At 36.5% G+C, this 27,008-nt stretch overlaps 1 protein-coding gene across 6 annotated transcripts in view; it reads left to right on the top strand.

The window, feature by feature from the left end:
* LOC139125067 (uncharacterized) overlaps positions 1-27,008 on the top strand; it is a 51,645-nt gene that overhangs the window by 1,413 nt on the left and 23,224 nt on the right. For 3 of the 6 annotated variants that reach the window (XR_011550139.1, XM_070691180.1, XM_070691178.1), the window contains exons 2-5: positions 9,170-9,334; positions 14,602-14,777; positions 16,672-16,835; positions 23,049-23,127. Coding sequence is in view for 3 of the 6 variants with exons in the window: in XM_070691180.1 (XP_070547281.1) it covers positions 23,067-23,127 (61 nt within the window). In the remaining 3 variants the exon portion in view is untranslated. Of the gene's footprint in view, positions 1-9,169; positions 9,335-14,601; positions 14,778-16,671; positions 16,836-18,903; positions 19,047-23,048; positions 23,128-25,052; positions 26,196-27,008 lie in introns of those variants that run through there. The other 3 variants (XR_011550140.1, XM_070691179.1, XR_011550142.1) reach the window with 2 other exon arrangements.

Raw genomic sequence — 27,008 nt, 5'->3', positions numbered from 1 at the left:
GCCGTGCAAACAAAAAACGTCTTGAACAGCTAAAGTAACGATGGATGGAGGCAGTCGATTGTAAGCTTCATGCAAGGCATTGCACGTTGTGACCGACGGTACGGAGATCAAGTTTGCTGAATGAATTGAGAGAGAAAAACATATATAAATAAAATAGTGACAATAATCACTGTTCGCTCCCATACAGTTATCAAAACAAACCAACAATTGTATGAAACATGAACATACACATACAGACAGACTGACATTCACAGACTGGCACAGAGTGATGACATTGACCCCAAGTGTGCCTTGGCCCATGAAGAGTGATAAAGATATAACAAAAATAGTGTCAATGACACTGTCCTCCCATTTTTGCAGCGATACTAACTACTAGTACACACATGACATTGCATTCTAACAGGTTGACTAAGAAAATTCCATTGCAAGTCCAAATTAATCTTATACCCCAGCAATATGAAATGCTCCATCTCATAATGACTTTTACACGTCTGACAGAAAACAACCCTAGGATCAAGACTATCATGTTTTTACAGCAATCCAACAAATACTTTGGGAGAAAATGATTTTTGACAAAAAATGGGAAATATTGCCCCAAAAATATAAATATGAAAATTTAACCACAATTTGAACAAACCTGACAAAGGTCAACCCTAGGATCATACATACAAGTTTTCAAGGCAATGGGATGAGTGCTTTCACAAAAGATTTTTTGACAAAAAACGGGAAAATCGCCCAAAAAATACAACTTTCAAAATTTCACCACAATTTGAAGAAATGTAACTTAAGTCACTATAGAGAGCCTGCATACCAAGTCTCAACCAAATCTGGCCAGTGGTTACAAAGTTTTAGCAATGTGCAGGATTTTTCCTTTTTTCCCCTTCATTTGCATATTTTTGACTTTGACATGTTTATTTCAACAAACATCTCCACCCCTCGATGCACCTGTCCACCAAATACTAAGATGGTAGGTGCTGCGATTTAGGAGTTTTTAATGTTGACAGACATACATCCGCACATAATAACTAACATACATACATACATACATACATAAAGATCATAGACCTTCCAAAAAACGCGAGTCTACAGACAGACAGACAGACAAACAGATAGACATGCATACATTTATTTTTACAGCTTTTAACCTCCAACAGCCTACCAACTTGTCAATATTAGCTTGATCAACTTGATACTACTGCTTATAATAATATAAATGAGAGTTAATTACATTCTAATTAAAGTAAACAAGACTTGCTTATCAACATTTACGTCATAAAAAAACAGCATATCTGTCAGGTTATAAAGAATCTTCAGCTGGTTATCTTTATCAGTATTTCATCCTATTAACCAAGCACATTTAACTTTCAAATTAACATTGCAAGTAAGTTCTGTTGAATAAGTTGAGACTGTAAGTACTCAGAGAAAGCACACTGAAGAGACAAATGTTTGCAACTTAAGAAGTTCAAGGTCATCAAAAGCATGATAAGGAATCATGTTACACTTTCATTGCACTGTTTACACAGATTGCATAATTGCTATAAATAGTACATCAGGAATCTTACAGTCCAGCTTTACCATAAAAACCCTATCACTTTGACCACTCTTTTAATTGACTACTCTATTTTTTTTCCTCAAAAAGTAATTTTATTTTATCCTTACCAAGTCAACCATAAATGGAAATTGGAACTTTCTCTATCTCTATTTATTTGACCAACCTATCATGACAAACTATTATGAGCAATATCTTTTAGATTACATACAGAGCACAATATATGATGGTTCACAATATGTCAAAGTTGGGATTCAGGAAAGTTGCCTTTACATGTTTTAATCCTCCAAGATGGTCAGCATTTCACCATAGACTGTCAAAAAAGTTGAACATTCTAATAATTCTACACTAAAATTATTTTGGCTTTGTTGATATCCTCATTAATTCAATTATTTAAAATCATATTAATAATTTTTTCCTGGGTGAATTGATAGGGTTTATACAGTACAAGAGTTACATACAATGTAAGTCAAATTCAGTTAAAACATCAATTACCGTCTAACATTGCATCATTCCTATAAATAGCACCTCAGCCTGGAACAGCACAATCATAATCTGCTCATTCACACACAGGCAGTACTTGACTTTGAATGAATGACCTAATACATTTCACCTATGTACCAAATTTGAAAGCATGACAAAAAGTACCACAAAATTTGCAAATTTCAGCTTGAGTTCACAGAGTCATCTTCAGGTCACTCCTAGGAACCTGCACACCCAATTAGAAAGTAATGGCATACACAGTTTCAAAGAAAATTTTTTTAACAAAATATGGCAAAAATTGCCCAAAAATACAAATATGCAAATTGTGCCATAATTTTGATGAATTCTATTTTCAGTTTTCACAAGGTACCAGCACGCCAAATTTTAAAGCGATCCAACCATTGGTTTAAGAGGGAAAGATTTTTTACTAAAATGCCAAAAAAAGAAAAAAAATCATTAAAAATAGAAAGCATCAAATATTGACATCAAATCTATATGTTTAAATGAGTTGGACCCAAGGTACCTAAAACCCAAATATGACAATGATCAGATGAGCAGTTCCTGAGTTATTGATTTTTGACCATTTTTGCTTTTTTTTGTACCTCATTAGCATATCTATCGGCCTAAAAAGTTCATTTTAACAACGGCACATCTACATCATATATGGCATCACTGCACCAAAAATCAGCTCAATACGTGCAGCGGTTTTTGAGTTTTTGCGTTGGACGGACAGACATCCATACATACATACATACATACATACATACATACATACAGACAGACATCTCACATACAGATTTTTTTCAACCATATAACCTCCCATTGCCATATATGTATGGCAAATGGGAGGTAAAAAGCTGAATGTAATGATAAAATAGTTAAGTATAGGCCTACAGACACTGGGGGTGAATATGTTACAGCAATTTGATTAGTTTCTTTTCGTTTTCTACTTCTGTGATAATTTTTAAGACAATCAAACTGCAAGGCAGTTTTAATATGTATTGACAAACATGTTATCTTTTACAAGCACACAGCAAACTGTTCATGATTTTTCATTTACAATATTTGACATAGACTGAAATACATAACATGCAACCAGTATTTACATTTTGCCCATGCACCAGATACATGGAGAGATTTCAACATACAATCATCAACTCAGAAACCCTACAGGGAAAAGTAAACATTGTTTTCTTCCAGAACAGCTGGTACATCCACATCTGGAGCAACATACAAACTTAACCAATTACACAAGGATGATGACACAAGAGATAAAGTTAAGAAATTTAACTGTGGTGAACTTGACTATTCCTTTCAAATCCTTACCTAACTTGATTGACATCTTAAACTAAAATACACTGCATGGTTAATTGCACACAAAAATACATCAGGGGTGTACCATTTGATAAAAGGGGGTTGTCTGGAAGATTGATGAGGAACATTATCTTTTTTATCCGATACATTGTACATTCTTTTTTCCCACTATCCCACCTTTTCTTTTGACAAACCTTCTGTGGCTGATTTTTTTATTGACATTTGTTTGGATTTTTTTCAAAATCTGCCAGGACTCTTTAACATTGAAAAAAACTTTGAATATATTTGTTGGAAACCAAACCTGCTGAAATCACCTCAGCTATGTTTTCTCATTATTTTTTACCGCATTTCAACACCAAATACAGTTTACCATTTCAAATGCTTACTGAATCACCGCATTATCCTAAACATAGGGCCAATGTCCCTGAAGCTACTATAGACATGGATACAAATTAAGTATTTCCTGACTGTATGAAATCATCTCACTAAGGTCATCCTAGGGACCTGTTAGCCAAATATTAAAGCTGTCTGACCAGCGGTTTTGAAAAAAACAAGCGACCCAATAGTCGACAGAGCTCTGCTGTGTTATGTAGAGAGCAACTTTTCGTGACATGTATTGATGAAGAAGGTTGAGATCTTTGATAGCTCATTGCAGGATGGCCTGACCTAAAATGGCAAAATTAGCTGCAAAAATACAAAATTGATGATTTCATCATAATTATGTATAAAAATGTATACCAAATATCAAAGCTATCACATGACTAACTTTTGAGAAACAAATATTTTGACCAAAAACGGCAAAAATTGACTCAAAAATACAAAAATTGAAGATTTCATCAAATTTCACTATATCACACTAAGAGAACCCCTAGGAACCTGTATACCAAATATCAAAGGCATCAGACAAGTAGTTTTTGAGAAACACATTTTTTGACCAAAAACGGCAAAAATTGCACCAAAATTGCAGATTTCATCATATATTCTATATTCATATTAAGTTTATCTGTAGGAACCTGTATACCAAATATCAAAGCTGTCAGACGAGCGGTTTTGATGAAATAAATTTTTGACCAAAAATGACAAAAAATTCCTTAAAAATACAGATTTGCATATTTCATCACAATTTGAACAAATCCAAGTTGGGTTATCCTAGGGATCTGTATACCAAATATCAAAGCTGTCTGACCAGCGGTTATGAAGAAGGAGATTTTTACCAAAACGCCTTTTTTGGCACTAAGTTGCATATTTTTGGCAATGACAACTTCATTTGAACAAAATCTCATCTACAGCCCATCATCCATGTACACACCAAATATCAAGATGAAATGTGCAGCGGTTTTGGAGTTTTTGATGTTGACGACAGACATACAGACATACAGACATACAGACATACAGACACACAGACATACAGACATACAGACATACATACATACAGACATTTCCCTAGCCTATAAGAATACATTTCCCTAGCCTATAAGAATAGCTTCCATTGCCATATATACATATGGCTATGGGAGCTAAAAATTCAATATTTCACCATCGTAATCATTGAAACTAGTCGTTTCTTCCATTATGCAGTATATGAAAATGTCGTTGAAAATAAATGACGGGACTGCTTCTGCTCTGTCTACTCAAACGAAGTTTGGTGTACGGCCGGCGGGCTACGCTGTATGTACAGGATAGGCAATACATGTACAGCCCATCAACTTCGCATATCGTTGCCGTAATTGAAAATGCATAGAAAGGAACAAATTATATCTTGAATACAGTATAAAAGTCTTACTTAGTAAATTTAAAAGTATTTCCAAATAATATCAAACGTAACGGGTATCTAATCCTCATAAGGACTACCGTAGTACAATAACCGGCTAGATGCGAGCACAACATTAATGGCGCCCCAGGCATGTTAGAAGTTCGAACACAAGAGAGATCCCGGCCGGCCTCACTGCAAAGTCGTCCCCGTGCACACCCGGCCCAACAAACTAACCTCTTGGTTTGATTCTGTTGTTTACTTATTTTTTAAAGAATTCGTGACACATATATCTGCACAATTTGCTTAGGCTGTAGTCTAGAGACGTTCGGAGTGAGCTATGGCGTACCGCTAAGCATGGACGTAGCCTAATATTCGGTCCATGCGTAAGGCAGGCCCCAAATAACGTTCTGGCTATCGACACGATGATCGTGTTGGTAAGCAAGAAAAAGCACCTTATTGACACAATCATGATAACTTGCCATTAAATGCAAATTGTACACTTATGTCACCATTTTGCTGTATCAGATGGTCTCGAATGTATGGCTTTTGTGTTGAAAGAGTTTCCTCGTGTGACAAAAAGTGTGTTCTCAATAATTAGCCTTAGACCCACGTGTTCAATTGACAATTGAATTGCTGACATCGCTTGCTAAAATCCTATCGCTGTTTCATAATAAACAACCAATGAAATCGTGTTCGCGATCTCAATTTTCACGTTTTCGAGACTCAAACTGCCCCCCTCAAATGAATTCGAGAACATATACAAACAAAATTGCAGCTTCAAACATACAACAACATGAGGGTGTGGATTAATGCTTCCCCCCCCCCCAGCAAGTGCGTTCGAATCCCACTCAGGATGAACAATTTTTTTCTTTTTTCTCTTTCATTCTTTCCGTTATTTTGTAATTTTTCTCGTCTCTCACCCTCTTTTTTCCGATTTGTTCTCTTTTCTCGTTACAATCATTGCATATTGACAATGTCCGCTGATCTTTGATGGAGATTCAGAACTTTAAATTTACAAAGTATCATGCTTTAGCTATAAGGAAGACAAGTGCGCGGATACACATTAAAGTAAATTTACTTGCCCAAAGTTCTGTATCTCTGAAACACAGTAACAGTACGTTTTTAAACAGAGGAGAACAAAATAAAATCATTCGCAGGTCATTCAGCCAGCGACCGTGGACATTTGCCCGGGCAGGGCGCGGCATGGCCCCAGGAATTTTTGGGACTGTTGGCTGATGAGAGCCTCTTATTATACGACACTTAACTTTTCTAAGGTCTTAAAATACGTTAAGAACATTTCCTTTTATCGTTTCCTAGGAATGTTCCTTGTTTTAACTTAGTTATACCACTCTCCGCCTCGTGCCCATTGTTCTAACCATGCTCTCTTATTTCCATAACCGAATATTTTACTGTATACCACCTGGCTTTCTTTTGTTAAAAAGTGTCCGATTTACAAGTTCTTTTGTTTAAAAGTGTCCGATTTACTAGTAAATCGGACAGTTCTTTTGTTAAAAACTGTCCGGTTTACTAGTAAATCGGACACTTTTAAACAAAAGAGCTTGTGAAATGGACACTTTTTCAACAAAAGAAAGTCACGTGGCGACGAGTTAAAAAAAACAAATGCGAGACATTATACCAGAAGAAATTTATTTCACCATCAAGTACAGAGTAAAAACACTTTAAAAGAATCACCGGACTGAATTAATTTTGCACGACTGTACGTCTCAAAATCAATTACAGGTCACCGTGAAATAACGGTATTGATTGCAAATATCACTTCTGTGTTAAGGTTATTGTCATCACGATCATTCGAAGCTGAAATTTAAGATTTCAAAGTCAGTTATCAACACTGAATGTAGAGGTTTCAATCGCCTTTGGTAAAGTTAAATCTAGCTACAGGCAGTTAAATTACGATATTCAATTACCATATTGTCGTTTTTCTGAAACCGTACGATGACGAGAGCTGTACTTCCATGCGAGCGATCACTCGTGCAAGCATGCTGCAAGACGTATACATGTGCGTTGTCAACAAACCCGCGCGGCAATCTAACTCGATCGGGCAGTATTTAGCGTTTGTATGTCACTATATACAGAAGCACAAATTTGGCTTATTTCTTCACTGAACAACATTTCAAGATGGATGAAAGGGAATAACATGTAATTTCGAACAAAAAAGGTTAAAAGTTAAAAAATAATGGGGCTTTAAGGCCTGGAAGAAAAAATAAAATAAAAATAATCCACTGACAGAGTGTGTTAGTTGACGTAAACGCACTTGTTGTCGACGTAAAACTCAGAGGTCAAAGTAAATTTCGACCCCTTAGCATTCTAATAAAAATTGACACCACAATTTTTGTGACGACATTTGACGTAGGCATGACGCTGTGTGACGTAGGGGTCTTGTTTTGTGTCATAAGTAGAAACTAATGAAGTTGAGCTTAGGGAGTTCAGTACTTGAAGAATTCAGTGACTTGGTTCAGAAATCGCTAACCACTTGAAGGATTCAGTGAGTGGGTTCAGAAATCGCTGACCACATGAAGAATTCAGCGAGTGGGTTCAGAAATCGCTAACCACTTGAATGTAAGTGAGTGGGTTCAGAAAACGCTGACCACATGAAGAATTCAGTGAGTGGGTTCAGAAATCGCTGACCACATGAAGAATTCAGCGAGTGGGTTCAGAAATCGCTAACCACTTGAATGTAAGTGAGTGGGTTCAGAAAACGCTGACCACATGAAGAATCAGTGAGTGGGTTCAGAAATCGCTGACCACATGAAGAATTCAGCGAGTGGGTTCAGAAATCGCTAACCACTTGAATGTAAGTGAGTGGGTTCAGAAATCGCTGACCACGTGAAGGATGCAGTAAGTGGGTTCAGAAATCGCTAACCACTTGAATAATTCAGTGAGTGGGTTCAGAAATCGGCAAGCCGAATGTGGATGACTAGTGGAAAAATTCGGTCAGTGGTGTAAGAAAACGGATGTTAATTTTGGCATGCATTACGCGCCATACAATGTCAATACAATTATTTGTAAGTTGACCGAGAGATAGGGCCGTGGCTGCTGATTTTCACACGATTCAGAAGTGACTTAATGATACTCAGAAAGTTTTATACGAGGATAGTTTTGATTTTATTTTTTACAATTAAAAGCAGCTGGGATATCAAACAGGTTCGTTTGATTGTTTGTTGGATATGAAGCCGAGGAAATAAAGTTGCAGTTAACAAATAGCTCACTTGCATATTTATGAAGTTTTGTTATAGTCACATAACTAAAAAAAAACAACTTATGAATTAGATCAGGGTCCGGCCCGTGGTTAGATGCTACTGTATTGACCAATCTGAAGAAAGTATCAATGAAAACATTGATTTTTTTTTATTCTTTTTATTGTGATTCACTTTAAAGTCACTTTTTCAAAAATTAATTACTGGATAATCTTTACATTTTTAACTTTACCACAAAATTGTAGTTTGATCCCTGTGATATTTTGCATTTGTGTTTCTCGAGTTAAACAGGAGTGCCTTAGGATGAAATGAAAATTAATTCACTAATTTCTTCTCTCTATTGTTGTACAGTATATATTCAAATGTAAGGTAAAATGTCTTGTCTTTTACTCATGCCTTCTCGCATGGAGCCTGCAGTTTGCCAATCATAGAATTTGAAGAGATTGGATTGTTGGACATAGTATACAGCAAGAAACAATACATTAGATTAAATGTAGACAAGATGGTGATTTTTGAATTAGAAGTAGATGAGTCTTGTTTGCCTAAGTGAATTTTGTAGATGAAACTCCCTTAGATTGGATGGTAGATCTGTGTAGATCAAGCGTAGACGAAGTTAGTGTGAAATGTAGACATAGTCATGTCTGGTGTGGACAATATCTGTAGACAAAGCTTCATGTAGACTAACTGCTGTGGCTGTTCATCTACAAAACCCTGATGTAGATCTACATAAAGTCTACTGCAGACGGTCCGTAGATCTACTCTCATCTACTGTGGACATAGGTTTTCCGTAAGGGCTGCGAGCAATAGTTGTCAGGTTTGCATTGAAATATTTGAACCTTCATGTCTACTTTGTAGGAGGTGCTTTCACAAGTCATGGTCAAAAATCTGGACACTGGAGAGATTATATCACTGGCTGAAGCAGAAGAATCTCTCTATTTGTAAAGCATTCCATTTGTGAAAGTGTAAAACAACTGGCAAGTAGAACAGATGATCTCTTGTGGGCGAAAATATGTTTTAAAGGTGACTGTATAATTAATTCATTGTTAATTTGTGTTGCATATTTGTCTCCCGAAGGATCTTCAAATTATTCAAGCAAAGACACGTTTCAGGTGCTAGAAGATGAACTAACCAATTATTCTGCAATGTATAATCTTCCTGTAATCATCTGCGGCGACTTCAACGCCCGTACTAGCTCTCTTCCCGATGCTATACACAATGATAAATATTTGCCTGGTGCAAATAACGATCTCGATTACGACTTGCCATCACGCAAGTCATGTGATACTATTGTCAATGAATATGGTAAATGTTTATTAGAGCTTTGTAAAAGTACTAACTTCAAAATAATGAACGGCAGATATTTTAAAGACCACGGAAGTGGCAACTTTACTTGTATTACAAGAAATGTTGAGAGTGTTGTTGATTATCTCTTGTTGCATGCAACATCGATCGATCTGCCCATCAATTTATCTATCGATCAATTGATCGATCGACCGACCATCTATCAAACATCAATATATAGATCGATCGATCTATCGATTAAGTGATCGATTTATCTAGCGATGCATTGATCGACCTATCTATCTATCTATCCATCTATCTATCTATCTAATATCTATCTATCTATAAATCGATCAATCTATCGCTCCCAATGAATCACTGAATCAGATATTATCAGTTAATTGATACAGTATTGGTTGTTTTGATGCAGTATTGGTTGACTTTTCTACGTTATCAGTTGATTTAATCCGTTGTTGGTTCATTGATACGTTATCGGTTAGGAAAAGTACTACGTTATCGGGTTTGATACGTTATTGGTGAGTAGTAACAAAGTTATCAGTTGTAACAAGGCTTCTGAAAAATACAGGTTTGTTATCTGGGGGGAGTGCATGTAGCCCCTTCTAGCCCACGGCACATAAACGTATACTTTCAACTAATGCTGATGATATAAATACTCTTGTTACTCGTAAAACTGAATTTAGGGTTAAAATATTGGTTTTCTGTTTACAAGCTTGCCAGCAAAAATTATCTATCGTAAGTCTCTCAGGTCTTTTGGTTGGCCCTTGGCGTGGGCGTACTGATAACCTGCTTGAATTTTTAGCTCCGCTGTCAGCGACGCGGAGCTTATCAAATAGGTTGATTTTCCGTCGTCGTCCGTCGTCGTCCGTCGTCCGTCGTCGTCGTCGTCGTCGTCGTCCGTCAACAATTGCCTTCTCCTCTGAAACCGCAAGTCCAATTGCTTTGAAATTTTATATGCAGTTCACTTTGGGTGACCTCACTTAAGTTTGTTCAAATCGTGGTGAAATTTGCATATTTGTATTTTTGGGGCATTTTTTGGTGTTTTTGGTAAAAAAATCTTCTTCTCTTAAACCGCTTGTCCGATTGCTTTGAAATTTAAAATGCAGTTTACTTAGGGTGACTTCAGTCAGATTTGTTCAAATCGTGGTGAAATTTGCATATTTGTATTTTTAAGGCAATTTTTGTCATTTTTGGTAAAAAAATCTTTAAAAATCTTCTTCTTCAAAACTACCAGTCAGATAGCTTTGAAATTTGGTACATATGTCCCTAGGGATGATCTATTTCAGATTTGTTCAAATTGTGAAGAAATATGCAAATTTGCATTTTTAAGGCAATTTTTGCCATTTTTGGTCAAAAAATGTATTTCTCAAAAAGTACTGGTCTGATAGTTTTGAAATTTGGTATACAGGTTTCTATAGATGCACTAAGTAATATATATTGAATTTCTGATGAAATCTGTAATTTTGTATTTTTGGGGCAATTTTTGCCATTTTTGGTCAAAAAATGTGTATTTCCAAAACTACTCATCTGATAGCTTTGAAATTTGGTATAGAGGTTCCTACACATGAACTAAATGATATGCATTGAAATTATGATGAAATCTGCAATTTTGTATTTTTGGGGCAATTTTTGCCATTTTTGGTCAAAAAATGTGTATTTCCAAAAGTACTCATCTGATAGCTTTGAAATTTAGTATACAGGTTCCTACAGATCACCTTAATGATATTTGTAGAAATTATGATGAAATCTGCAATTTTGTAATTTTGGGGCAATTTTTGCCATTTTTGGTCAAAAAACGTGTTTCTCAAAAAGTACTGGTCTGATAGCTTTGAAATTTGGTATACACATGTACAGATGAGCTAAGTAATATATATTTAATTTCTCTTGAAATCTGTTGTTTTGTATTTTTGGGGCAATTTTTGCAATTTTAGGTCAAAAAATGTGTATTTCAAAAACTGCTCATCTGATAGCTTTGAAATTTGGTATACAGGTTTCCATAGATGAACTAAATGATATTTATTGAAATAATGATGAAATCTGCAATTTTGAATTTTGGGGCAATTTTTCCCATTTTTGGTCAAAATATGTATTTCTCAAAAGTACTGGTCTAACAGCTTTGAAATTTGGTATACAGGTTTCTATAGATGAACTAAATTTGATCTTTTGAAATTATGATGAAATCTGCAATTTTTATTTTGGGGGGCAATTGTTGCCATTTTTGGTCAGAAAATTTTATTCTCAAAACACTACTCATCAGATAGCTTTGGTTGACATGTTCCTAGGGATGATCCGATGTGATATATTCAAAGTATGATGAAATCTTCAATTGTGTATTTTTGCAGCTTATTTTAGCCACTTTTTTCTGGCCACTGCATTGAGCTATCAAAGATTTCCTCCTTCTTCATCAACATGTGTCAAAAATAGTTATTCTCTACATAAACACAGCGGAGCTATATTGGCCGCTAGGTCGCTTGTTTTGGAAAAGCATTGGTCTCACGGTCCTTGGTACTTATTTGGGTAACAGTAGTGAGTATTAAAAAAACTGGATTGACTGTGTTAATAATGGTGGGATAGATATGCTCCAGCTATGCCATTCCAAGGCCGCGTCATGTAATAATCCCCTTGCTGTAACCAAACTCTTCCATCTTTTGATTTGCCTCAGTCCTCCTGCTTTTATCATCGATGAAATTCAACATAATTTTCTTGATTTCCTCTTGCAAGGAAAACTTTGGTTATCAAATCAATCAGTTTTTGCTCCATTGAAGTTAGGAGGGCAAAACCTTATCGATATCTTTTCACGTTTGAAAGCTTTTAGGTGAAAATATCTTCAAAAAATCTGTATTTAGGTCTGGATAATCCTTCATTTTTGTTCGCTGTTACACCTCTCAACTTTTTATAGTCAGTTTTCAGATTGCTTCAGGATGTCTACCTAGATTTTATCTTTAGCTTTTGAAAATTAAATGGTCTGTAGAAGATTAGTCACAATATTAATGGCTTCATAAACCATGAAAGAATTTCGTCGATAAGTCACAATTGCTTCAAAAAACGTGAAATAATTCCATAATAAGTTATGGTAAAATGGTGCAATTTCTTTATATTTTCATGTTTTTAATAGTGTGCTTCTAAGGACACAAAATATGTTTTGCAAGGAGCACAAATTGGAAGATAAAAGGAAAAAGTGGTTTTTTTTTATTAAAGATGGTCAGTAGAAGATAAGTCACAATCGCTTACTAAAATATGAAAGAAATTCATCAGTAAGTTAAATTAAAATGGTGTAATTTCTTTATATTTTCATGTTTTTCAAAGGAAAAAGTTTTTTTTTCAATTGAAAGTGGTCGGTAGAAGATAAGTCACAATTGCTTCAACTGTGAAAGAATTTAATCAATGAGTTACGTTAAAACGGTGCAATTCCTTTATATTTTTGTTTGTTAACAATGTGCTTCTAAGGATACAAAACATGTCTCGCAAGAAGCACAAGTCATAATTCAATAGGAAAGTGGTTTTTAATTTGAATGTATATTAAAATTGGTCAGTGGAAGATAAGTCACAATTGCTTCATAAAACATGAAATAACTTCATCAATACATTACGGTAAAATGGTGCAATTTCTTTATATTTTCATGTTTTTAATAGTGTGCTTCTAAGGACACAAAATATGTTTTGCAAGAAGCACAAATTGGAAGATAAAAAGAAAAAAGTGGTTTTTTTTTAATTAAAGATGGTCAGTAGAAGATAAGTCACAATCGCTTGATAAAATATGAAAGAAATTCATCAGTAAGTAAAATTAAAATGGTGTAATTTCTTTATATTTATTTTCATGTTTTTTAACAATGTGCTTCTAAGGATACAAAATATGTCTCGCAAGAAGCACAAGTCATAATTCAATAGGAAAGTGTGGTTTTTTATTTGAATTATTAAAATTGTTCTGTGGAAGATAAGTCACAATTGCTTCATTAAACATGAAATAATTTCATCAATAACTTACGGTAAAATGGTGCAATTTCTTTATATTTTCATGTTTTTAATAGTGTGCTTCTAAGGACACAAAATATGTCTCGCAAAAAGCACAAATTGGAAGATAAAAGGAAAAAGTGTTTTTTTTTAAATTAACGATGGTCAGTAGAAGATAAGTCACAATCGCTTAATAAAATATGAAAGAAATTCATCAGTAAGTTAAGTTAAACTGGTGTAATTTATTTATATTTTCATGTGTTTTGACAGTGTGCTTCTGAGGACACAAAACATGTCTCGCAAGAAGCACCAGCCATAATATCAAAGGAAAATTTTTTTTATTCAATTGAAAGTAGTCTTCGTAGAAGATAAGTCACAATTGCTTCATAAAACGTGAAATGATTTCATCAATAAGTTATGGTAAAATGGTGCAATTTCTTTATATTGTCATGTTTTTTTAATAGTGTGCTTCTAAGGACACAAAATATGTCTTGCAAGAAGCACAAATCGGAAGATATAAGGAAAAAGTGGTTTTTTTTTAATTAAAGATGGTCAGTAGAAGATACGTCACAATTGCTTAATAACTTGTGAAAGAAATTCATCAGTAAGTTAAGTTAAAATGGTGCAATTTCTTTATATTTTCATGTTTTCAATAGTGTGCTTCTAAGGCACAAAATATGTCTCGCAAGAAGCACCAGTTATAATTTAATGGGGAAAAAAGGTGTTTTGAGTACAGTGGAAAATGGTGCAATTTCTTTATTTTCATGTCTTTTTACAGTGTGCTTCTAAGGATACGAAATATGTCTCGCAAGAAGCACCAGTCGTATTTGCAAACAGAGAGCACGGACGATACGATCACATGTGGATTTCACTACGATTGTGGTTCTGGAGGTACAAAACAAGTATCTCAAGAAGCACGTTGCTTTGATCTTTGAAATGACATCCGCGTACGAGGATGTACGCATGCGCACACTTTGCTGCTTCTAATTGTGCTTTTTGTACTTTTTTTGTAACCTTCCATTCCTCCTGCTCCACAGGCGAACTCTCGGGCGCTCTTCCAAATCACGCTGAGAACGGGATGTCACAGCGTGAGCGCGAAGAACAAAGGCGTTTCCGATCTCTGTTAGGTATATTCGTCCCAGATTTTACACAGTATTTCTCCTGTGTTCACATCGAACTGATCATGGCCACTTGTCCGGACTGTGAGGCTAGAGTAAGTACAAATCTAACGTATTTCGCGCGTCCATCATTGAAACATTTTGTGAAAGTTACTCAAGATGCTTTTAAGGAGGTACGCTACCATTACAAAAAATGTTGGGACATTCTTGAAGTTGACTTTCTGAAATAATCTTTATGTGTACATTGCAAAGATGTGAAAAAAATATGGGGTACCCATGCAAAATTTTTGAAACAACACATGCCAAAATTGACAGAAAACCACTAAATCTCCCATTTTGCGAAATTTGCACTTACCAGCAGAATCTTTATTTTATCGCAAACGATTAACAGATCCCAGTGTGCATACTACATTTTTGCATCGCCAGGACAGCTGTATTAGGACAATCAACTAAAATTTGTGATGTCTTGTCTTAAAAATTAAATATTAGACCCTAAATTTATCATTTAACTGTAAAATTAGTCTTTTTTAAAAATATAAACTTCATATAAATGCACAAAATGGTTTTCAAAATGTTAAAAAGTACAGCGATATCTATCAAAGAGACAGTGTTCTTTGATTTAGAAGCAAAAAAAGTTGGGGTCACCACGCAAATTTTCTTACTAAACAGCAAAAAGAGACGAAAAAAGGTGAATTTTGTTAGACCTGAGATTTGACCCTCTAGCTTTCTGATATTATGTCAGAGCTACAATTGTTAATTATTCTCTACTGATCTTTCAAAATAAAAATAACTGTCGATTTTTCAGTGCAAAAATATAATTTTGGTTGTTTTGATTCATAAAAACTTCTGAAAGAAATATTATAAGGTCACTAGCATGATTTTTTGCCATTTTGTCCTGTTATTCACGCTCACCAGGTTAGGTAGTCTAAAAGGAACATGTACATCTTCTGGACAAAAGAGGGCGCTCTCCTATATAGAATTGTAGCGTACTACCTTAAAGTCTACCTGAAACTAATTCTTCGTTAAGGGAATAGAATTTAAGCAAACTTTAGTTTTGCAGTGAGGCATTCTTGTAAACCCGCAAGTAAGCCCCCTCTTTCCATGCGTAGAGTGACCGTGGCTCTATCGCCGACTGAATATTTTTTCCACTACTGAAACTCAATGTGTTTGTGTCATAGGGCTGACAATTAACCACATGGTTTTTTCGACTCTGACAGTAACTGCTTTCAAGTCACTCGATGTTGAAAACGAAAACCAAATGTACACAAAGATCTGGTCCAGTGCTCGTGAATATGTGTCGTAAATTTAAACAATGAATGTTTACAAACAAAGATGACATTTTTTGTTCGGAGTGTCAATTGACAGGCGCCTGTCAATAGACAAAAATGACTATTGACACGCGGGACGTTTTTCGCCTAAATTCACCACATTTCTGCAAAATAAACTCGGCCTTTCTCCACTTAAATGAAGAACACACTATTTTTCCTTGAAAAATTTACAAAATAAGTGCTTAAACACGTCACAAATTCAACGTTTTGAACGCAGTAGCGAAAGCCATCACACGCGGTGCCGTACTGTCGGCCGAGCTATAGTAGCATATGCATGTTCTGCACGTGTAATTTGGCCTATAGATCATACTTGTACTGTACAATACAACGTTTCAGTGTTCATTAAGTCCGTTTTGCAGTGTAAAAGTTGAATAACTAGTAGACCTAACAAATTGTTTTAAAGACAATCAGCAGTTCCAGTCTATGGAATTTCTGGTGGTAATGAAACCCACAAAGATGTTGTGTACCGGTAGACAAAACAATCTATTTGGCATATGCCATATTGAATTTATCTGGCAGTGGTATTTACAGAATGGAGCTCATAAATATTACAAGTGAGCTTGAAATGCAGGTTTGAACATTGTAACAGCATGATTTACCCTGCGAGCAATAGTTGTCAGGTTTGCATTGAAATATTTGAACCTTCATGTCTACTTTGTAGGAGGTGCTTTCACAAGTCGTGGTAAAAAATCTGGACACTGGAGAGATCATATCACTGGCTGAAGCAGAAGAATCTCTCTATTTGTAAAGCATTCCATTTGTGAAAGCGTAAAACAACTGGCAAGTAGAACAGATGATCTCTTGTGGCGAAAATATGTTTTAAAGGTGACTGTATAATTAATTCATTGTTAATTTGTGTTGCATATTTGTCTCCCGAAGGATCTTCAAATTATTCAAGCAAAGACACGTTTCAGGTGCTAGAAGATGAACTAGCCAATTATTCTGCAATGTATAATCTTCCTGTAATCATCTGCGGCGACTTCAACGCCCGTACTAGCTCTCTTCCCGATGCTATACACAATGATAAATATTTGCCTGGTGCAAATAACGATCTCGATTACGACTTGCCATCACGCAAGTCATGTGATACTATTGTCAATGAATATGGTAAATGTTTATTAGAGCTTCGTAAGAGTACTAACTTCAAAATAATGAACGGCAGATATTTTAAAGACCACGGAAGTGGCAACTTTACTTGTATTACAAGAAATGGTGGGAGTGTTGTTGATTATCTCTTGTTGCATGCAAGTGACAGATATCTCTGTTGATACGAGAGTCGAATCTGACCACCAACCACTTGTTTTTGAACTAGATTTGCTTTGCCAGCCTGATAGTTGTGTTCAAAAGACTGTAACTCCATATAATAATTTGTTTTGCTATAAATGGAACAACGATTTTCTTGTTAATGTAAATAATTTTGGAATAATGTATCTGTCCATGTCACTGTAACAAAGATCCAACAGCTTATTACTCAGGGTAATATTGATGAGGCTGTTTCACTTCTGAATGATGCAATTTATCAATCCATAGTGTCTATGAAAATCTGTAAACCGAAGAAAGTAAGGTTAAGAAAAAATGTTTGGTGGGATAAAGAGTGCAATGAACTTAAATCTAAAGTGAAACAGGCACTGAAGATCCATAAGTCTGTTTTTACAGCTACATCGTATGATGAATTTAAAGTTATTCAAAAACATTACCGTAATGTTATTAAGTTGAAGAAACAAAATCATGACATCCAGAAGCAAAGAATGTTTGAGGAAGCTGCTGAAGACCAAAACTCAAAACGTTTTTGGTCCATGATGAAAACTTACACTCCAGGACCATCCGAGTCCATAACTTCAGAGGATTGGTTTATTTATTTTTCTTCTTTGTTTAACACACCTGGTAATGTTGATGAAGGTTTTGAAGAGTTTTACTCCCAAGTCAATGATTTTGTTAACGAGTCATTTTCGTTACAAGACTCTATGAATGATATTTCAATAGAGGGTGTTGATGTAGATACTAGCATTTTAGACAGCGAGATAACATCCAGTGAAATTGATTTGGCAAAGGAGAAACTTAAACTTGGGAAAACAGCCGGGGTCGACGGAATACCTGTAGAATTTTTTAAGTACAGTGGTAAAGATTTTCGACAGATTCTGTTATATATCTTCAATGGGATTCTAAACAGTGGTTGTTTTCCTTTGGAATGGGTGAAAGGAATGATAATTCCTTTGTTTAAGAAAGGAAACCGAGATTCAGTTGGTAACTATAGGGGTATTACCCTGCTTCCAATCATCAGTAAAATTTTTTGTAACATCATGTATACCCGTATATCGTCATATGTTGAAATTCACTGTCCTATTACGGAAGCACAGGCTGGTTTTAAAAAGCATTTTAGTACGATTGATAATATTTTTGTATTAGATACAGCAATATGGAAATATCTGTCAAAACATAAATCTCGTTTGTATTGTGCATTCGTGGACTTTGAAAAAGCCTTCGATAGAATAGATCACAATTCCATGTTTTATAAATTGTTAAAGTTGGGAATAAAGGGAAAAATGTTAAAAGTTTTAAAGTCTATGTATACAAATGTCAAGTCATGTGTAAGAACACCTCATGGCATCACTAAATTCTTTAACTGTACTTATGGTGTACAACAGGGTTCAGTTCTCTCTCCTCTTTTATTCAACCTTTTCATCGATGACATTGGGGAAACACTTAAAAGTGGCTTATATGATGGTGTTTACGTAGGTATGTTAAAATTATTGTATCTTTCTTTTGCCGATGATCTTTCACTCACGAGTAGTACTGTAATTGGTTTACAGAGACAACTTGATAAACTTTCTTTGTACTGTAAACAGTGGAAGTTAAAAATTAATGCTACCAAAACAAAAATTGTTGTTTTCAGGAGAGGAGGGAGACTAAAAAACTACGAAAAATGGAATTTGGAGAGAATCAGAGTTGAAACAGTTCCTTACTTTAATTACCTTGGCTTAGCGTTGTCTTCTACTGGGATCTGGTCAATGGCACAAGAAAACCTTGCCAGACAAGGTAAAAAAGCCACTTACAATGTCAAGAAATATAAGTAAATTTAAAAATTTAAATATCAAAATAGCTTTAAGAATATTTGACCAAAAAATCCTCCCAATATTGATGTATGGCTGTGAAATCTGGGGGTTTCACGATGGTAATGATATAGAACAGGTCCACATATCGTTTTGTAAATTCTTACTCCAGGTTAGTTATACCTCATGTAACTCTGCTCTCTTAGGTGAACTTGGTAGGCATTGCTTAAAAACATACAGATTTCCTCGCATTATCAAATACTGGTTAAAATTGTTACATGTAGAAAATAATAGGTACATTAAGCAATGCTATGATTACCAGTTTGAGATGGCAGAGAAAGGATTTAATTGCTGGGCCAAAAAAGTCAAAGATATCTTATTTTCATATGGTTTTGGTATAATTTGGAACATGCAGACAGTAGGCAATGAGACTTTCTTTTTGTCTGAATTTAAACAGAGAACACTTGATATAGGCGTTCAACAATGGAGAACGAACCTGGAAACATATTGAAAACTAGACACTTATCGCTTGTTTAAAAGTGATTTAATTGTTGAAAAATATCTCAACGATGTCACTGTGGATGTATTTAGGAGAGCACTGTGTAAATTTCGAATATCCAATCATAGTTTGAATATTGAAAGTGGACGAATCCAAAAGTTACCTAGGGCAAATAGACTATGTATGCTATGTGTATTGAACCAAGTTGAAACTGAATTACATTTTTGTCTAATATGCCCCTTGTACTGTAATTTACGCAAACAATTTATACCTGAATGTTACTATAAAACCCCTACACAACTCAACTTTAAAAGATTAATTAACTCCCAAAATCCTCACACCCTAGTAAATCTGTCGAAGTATTTATTTTTTAGTTTTAGATTGAGGGAGACCTCACTCCAAAAGTTGTCTGCTTAATGAGATTGTGCAACTATGTATAAGCCCCACATATGCATTCACTTGTATGTATTTTTCACGTTTTTTGCTCACGTGTGAACACGTGAGCATATGTCGCAGCGATGTCTGTCTGTCTGTCTGTCTGTCTGTCTGTTGGTCCATTTTCTCAAAAACGGCTGAACGTATTTCAGTCAAATTTGGTAGACATCTTCAGAATTCAAATGGCTAGAACTGAAAAGGTTTTGGTGGGCGTGGCTTGGATATTAATGAAGTTATGAAAGTTTTAATTTTTCTGTTACGCCGCGTATGACAAGTGAAAACAATCGACTGTTTGAGGGCGCTGTGAAATGTGCTTGTCCAGGTTGGCTACAGCTGGATAGCTCTGGTTTCAACCACGGTCCCTCCGTGTTTCAACCTCGTATTGAACATTAAAAATATGATATTTTATTACTCATTCAACTCACTATTCAAGACAAAATATCGTTTAGCAAATTAGCTTTATCCTTGGTAATTGATTGTTTCCCTCGCTGCTCGATCGCCAGAAATGAGTACATACGTTCTCTACCTAGCCTCATGGCATGGAAGTGCTGATGAATAATAACTTTGGGTCAAAGGTATCGAAGTGTCCAATCAGGTTCGTGCACAGAGTCCAAGGCCATGACCTACTTCATGTACTTCTGCACTGCTTTGATTTTGCTTCGCCAAGAAACGTGTTCGTCATTGTCCATAGAAGTATGTTTGCTCTCCTTTGAGGTTGTTTGTGAAACAAATTCCGGGATAGGCCTTGGAATGCATACGATCGGCATCGCGGCAGTGCATGTAGCTAGCCCTACGAGTATGACGAGAGTGTCCGGCTTTGGCTACGCCGCCTCCCACCTCCGGTAGGCGGCGTAGCCAAAGCCGGACACTGTCGCCATACTCGTAGGGCTATGCATGTAGCGTACCATGCTTGTGTAACTGCCGAGCTCAACGTGCATTCACGGTTGATACTCGTGTACAATCATGATGTGTTCAATTCTGATGAAGATTCATAAGTCTTACTTTTGCAGTCTTTTTCCGTACGATAATCCCGACAATACGTGTTACTGTTAGACGAGGTGGCCATTTTATGATAAGTTTCAATACTGCACAGCTACATAGCGTCACTATCGTGTGATCGAGGTACAGCGTTGTTGAACGGGATACAGAAACTCTGCAGAGGAGAAACGATCGTTGACATGAACAGTCAATGTACTTCAGCACGTAGTCCGCAGATAGCGGATCGAGAAAATAAACGTGTCCCAGTAAATAACGGAATATTTATGTACATTAACTCGATATTAATCAAATTTCCAGCTCATTGCAAAAAATGTATTGGAAAGATTAATTTGTCACTGACAAATACTGCACTGTATGGAAAAAACAGTCTGTAGAATAGTTCAACTTCAAGTGGTATTACCCGAGACAAACACTTGTGTTGTCAATTTTGATTTCATTTCATAAACTTCATACTTCATCGAGTATCGTGTATTTCAGCCTTTGTGAAGCCATTTTATTGATATTTTCAATTTTTGTCTTGGCTTTGTTGTGGAACATGTTGAATCGTCTCCGTGGACATGTAGGCAAAAGTGTGACGGGGTCGAAGTGACTTGGGTACCTGGGGCCGACCAAAACCAGTGTGAATTACTGGGGTCAAAGCGGACAGCGGCGGGGGATGACGTGTTCCCCAAGCGAGCTACCTTCAGAAGTCTGTTTCATCGCAAAAACGTCAACTTTTAAAACCCGTCATTTATTTACTGATGTTATTCTCAGCATCACAAACATATACGCCTCTGCTATGTATCACAGCAAATAGTTATATTTGAGCGCCCCGTAAATGGGATCCTCGTTTTTTGCGAACCCGGAAGTGTGTCTTGCTCAATGCATTTCCTACCCATAGCGAGGGAAACTGCCCGCGTTCCCATGCTCCCATGCACCCTTTTTCAATGCCAGTGCAACGCCATCTGTGCAAAATTTGTGGTGGTATGCTCCCGTGTGATGGAAAACCTCTCTTATTCTAACAATGACGTAGTTGACTTTGGACTTCGATTTCGTAAATGTGATGTCCATGCAGTGAGTTTGGGTTGGCGCGCTTATAATGCAATCTTCGCCCGCCTGCGGTCCGATATCCCGCATTTATTAGCGATATTTATCTGTTTTGACTTGACCAAAGTTGGCAAAACTTGCTATGTACATTAAAGATACTATGATACAAGATTATTGAAAGTCATTTGACATTTTTTTCAGCCAATTCCCAATATGCATATTTAATGAACCTTCCAAATTAGGGATATATACTGGCATTTACTTGATAAAATTTGGCGAAACATGCTGTGTACATTGATCATTATACCAGGTTATAACAGTATTGAAAGTCATTTTGCATTTTCATGTCAGCTAATTCATAATTTGCATAAATAGCTAACAAGCTTTCACGGTTTGGCATATAGAGCTTGAAGGACTTGACCAAAGGTAATTACACATGCTATATTGTGATACAATGACAGTACTCAAAGAAATTAATTATTTTTATTTCAGCTAATTACATATTTGAATACTTAATGACCTTTAGAATTGATCTGTGGTGAAATTCATTGTGTTGATCATAACACTTTAAATGTAGCAAAGCATGTAGCAAAGGTTCAAACTTGCACATAAATGCAATATATAATGAAACACGTGAGCATTTTCAGTTCATATCTGGTGTAAAACAGGCCGGTGGCCTACATTACTGAATAAATACCATCAGTGTTCATTAAGTCCGTTTTGCAGTGTAAAAGTTGAATAACTAGTAGACCTAACAAAAGTGTTTTAAAGACAATCAGCAGTTCCAGTCTATGGAATTTCTGGTGGTAATGAAACCCACGAAGATGTTGTGTACCGGTAGACAAAAAAATTTATTTGGCATATGCCATATTGAATTTATCTGGCAGTGGTATTTACAGAATGGAGCTCATGAATATTACAGGTGAACTTGAAATGCAGGTTTGAACATTGTAACAGCATGATTTACCCTGCGAGCAATAGTTGTCAGGTTTGCATTGAAATATTTGAACCTTCATGTCTACTTTGTAGGAGGTGCTTTCACAAGTCATGGTCAAAAATCTGGACACTGGAGAGATTATATCACTGGCTGAAGCACTGAATATGTCAGGTAAGTTTATTTATACACCCATTTGATTACTGCAGGAAAGTTCTATGTGTGCTGCAGTCTGTATAGATATAAGATATTGTGGGATATGAAAAATTTCACCCTAAAATCACTCTGTAATTATGAACAACTGAGACATGATGAACGTACATTCTTACTTTAATGGTTGAGATTCTTTCTGGAAATTGTTTATCCATTCCTTCACTTTTAGAAAGAAGAGAAAGGCCCCAATGACTTTTCACAGCATGGGAATTGACCGAATGGCCAGGTGGCCCTAAGGCAGAATTCCCAGTGAAAGTCATTGGGGGCGTAGAAGTTTATTGTGACCCAGGGTATTTTCCATCATACTTGGAGCGACCTAGGGGGTGGAAAATTGCAGTAGGGATACACCCGAGGAAAGCCCCTAGCGCTAATGAGCAAGTATTTAAGACCCTAAAGCAGTATGTCTCATTATCACAAGTTTCAGCCCTGGGAGAAGTGGGCCTGGACCGAACAGAGCCAGCAAAGTTCTGGAGCGTCCAAGAAAGGGTCCTGGCTCGTGCACTTGCTATGTGTGTGTCAGAGAAGCCCTTAATTCTACACATTAGGGGGCCCCATGGGGAATACTATGGGTCAGATGTCTATTGTCAAGCCCTCCAAATGGTAAAGGAATGGTGTTCGCCACGGCAACGTATTCATATCCACAACTTTACTGGTACCATCAACACAGTAAGTAAGGCGGTGGACAAAAGCTTTCAAAAACTGCTACTTCGGGTTTTCCATCGTAACGGCCAATTTTGATCAATGGCAACGAAGAGCATTGAAAGAAGTGCCCAGTGATCGGTTATTGATAGAAACCGATTCTCCGTATCTCGGGGGCGCTACCATCAGCACCCCAGCCTTAATAGGGGATGTTGCCGTAGCTGTTGCCAAGACAAGGGAGACTGATTTGGTGCGCCTCCTTAAGGCAACAGTTAACAATACAAGGCGAATTTATCACTAGGGATGGTTTTATATCTTGCCAGTAACATTGCTAGCTGGCAGCCATTTTAAGTGTCAAGGTTAGCCAGTAACACAATAAGATTATTTAGTTTAATTTGCTTTCTTTTGTTATGTCTTTATCCTGTCGTTTCTTAATGATGTTGACAAGTGATTTTCTCAACAATGTTTATTATTTGTCCAAGACACCGAAAAATCATGCAAGCACTCATCAAAAACTACCTGAATTTTGGTAACAAACTTTGGTCTATTGTATGCAAGACACAAGTTACAATCTTTCTACATACGTATCTGTCTCCCTGCCCAATTCTTCGACTGGCTGCACAGTCTGTTCTAAAAATAGGGTTACATACTGACGGCAGTTTTAGTTCAAATTTTGACTGCAATGGCCGACAGACTCAAAACAAGAATGCATGATCAGAACTCAGAGAATTTGGTAGCTTTTGCCTCTGCAAAATTCAGAGAAAGTTGGATAAGGATAATTTATGTATTCATTTTCAGAATTTGCTGTAATATAAACATGAAATTAACAACTTACACATCTTTGAATTGGTTCTGTTGCTGATAAGATTAGGTTGTATTGTGTTTCATGTTCAAGTAAAATAAATTGGCAATCGCTTTTTGTTATGTTACTGTACTGAAATTTCCCATATCAACCCTAGTGCAGTATTTGGAGGAAACAGATTACGTAGACAATACTGCTAACTCTGACAAGTTTACATGTAATACAGAATGATGCCAAATGGCACCCACCCATTCCATTCCCAGCAGGCTCTTCCACCTTGTTCAGTTGGACTACAATTGCGTGCGTGTTAATATTCAGTTTTGGGGAAAGCACTGTTTGGCAAAAACCACTGTGAAGGAAGCACAGTGCAGGTTAACAACAACATTTATTCATCTTTTTGCATATAATGGTGTGTAGTCATGTTTACATAAGTGGAGATGTCAAATGTTCAATGTCTGATAAAATACTTCTTGAAGTTTTTCTCCCCTTGAAACTTAAGTGAAACTTAAGTGTTGAATTGTGATCAAAGGTTGCAATTATTTCCTTAGTGTGATACTGCTAACTATACTTTAACATACTTAGGATAGAGAAATTGCAAATAAGAACAATTTAAGTGTTGAAAATGAAAATGTACGTATGTTAACATGTCAATCAATTTTTAGACTTTAAAAATTGACCGATGGCCATGGTGTAGCACAGGCTAGGGCTGCAGTTCATGATGAGTATCACAATATTGCATATCACAACAACATCCGTTTGATGTAATTTGGTGGCAACTTCACTGAGCACCATGGTATCGATGGACCTTTGCATAAGATATCTCACGCTGGAAAAATCAATCATTCAATGACCGATCATGAGTGGTATTCAGGTCGAAATAGAGAGTACCGGTAGAACATTGTGCATGCTTAGGCCTACTCAAATTTTTCAAAATCTTTCTCAACTGTACATACATCATTACATGATTAACAGAATAAACTGCATTGCATACAAAGCCTTTTTTAGTACATTCAACCATGCTTTATTAAAAAATTTAGAACTGAAATATTCTACATGTTACACAATCAAAATTCATATGGTCGTGGGAAAACAGGCGATCAACAAACCTTGCCTACCTCAAGCTCACGGGCCTACCTAACAAGTTGCATTACAATTACCGCAGTACCAGTACAGCTGTATACCGGCAGTGTAGAGCCACTGCCATCGTCAAGTTATCGATGCCAACCTATGTCTCAACCCGATGTAATTCTCGATCGGAACACTTTCTATGCATATCAGAATTGATGTCACATTGTTTCCAAGGTGTACAGATGACGAAAATGTGCTTGAAAAATAAGATTTGTTGAAGTACGAATGGTGAGCAGGCTGGCTTCTCTCCCCGATATGCATTGATATGATGAACCGTTGAAAACATGGCGCCTTCTGATTGCGCATGCGCATAAGGTCAACTCTCACAGTTGACCCGGAAATCGAAGCCAGTTACAAGGTCATTTGCTCTGAAAGAGCAAGAGGTGGAGGCTGAAAGGTGGTGGGGAGATCAGTCCATGCGCGAACTCTTCATGAAAATGCAAGAAAATACGTCGCTCAGGTGAAGAAATTACTTAAAGCAGTACTGGTAATTTTAAAGCTGACTCGTGTTATGCATGTGTACTGAAATGCCATTGCCAAACTAACACTGTAACGTAGTCTTATCTGTTATGTGGCAATGATAACAATGTCAATACAATTATTCAGTTATGTGAGAGGTCAGAAATTGAAAGTCTGCGCCCCCAACCTGCGCTAGCGCATTTCAATCTGCGCTATCAATCTGCGCTCCCATTCTGCGCTAACAATCTGCGCCCCAATTTCGCGCTATCGATCCACGAATGTTTTGATTTTAGTCATTACGGTGGAATTTATGACACTGCCACGATATAGCTGCCCGCTAGATGATAAGACATGGCATGGTTTAGTGTTGAAATAGATTTGTATTTTTGTACAGCATACCGACACTTGTACACCATACCGAGTATCAGGAAGACTGGTCATTGAGTAATGTACGATTGAATGCAATTCTGAATCAAGCGCGACATACAGTTATAGTCTCATGGATCCTAGGGCTATGAAGAAGACATTTGATGAATTTTCTTTCTCATATAAAAAGCTTGAGAAATGATCAAGTACATGTAGTAAGCGCAAAGTCAAGTACGCTTACAATTATGGTAGACCTTGCTACAAGTCGACGACGACCTAGAAGACAGCCTAACAACGCACAGCAGAGGGAGTGGCAGGACTTGCTACCAGCACTGCAGCAACCTTGCGACATTTATTGAAGCAGTTTGTAGGATGGCCTACGGAAGCGCAAGTGGATACAAACTTTTGGTTTGAGCTTACCGTCACTATTTAAAAACTTTTTTTACGA

This window comes from Ptychodera flava (genome assembly GCF_041260155.1).
Source record: "Ptychodera flava strain L36383 chromosome 23 unlocalized genomic scaffold, AS_Pfla_20210202 Scaffold_24__1_contigs__length_23054250_pilon, whole genome shotgun sequence".
Lineage (NCBI taxonomy): Eukaryota > Metazoa > Hemichordata > Enteropneusta > Ptychoderidae > Ptychodera > Ptychodera flava.
Note: the sequence above shows the minus strand (reverse complement) of the source record. Positions and strands in the feature narration are given on the sequence as shown.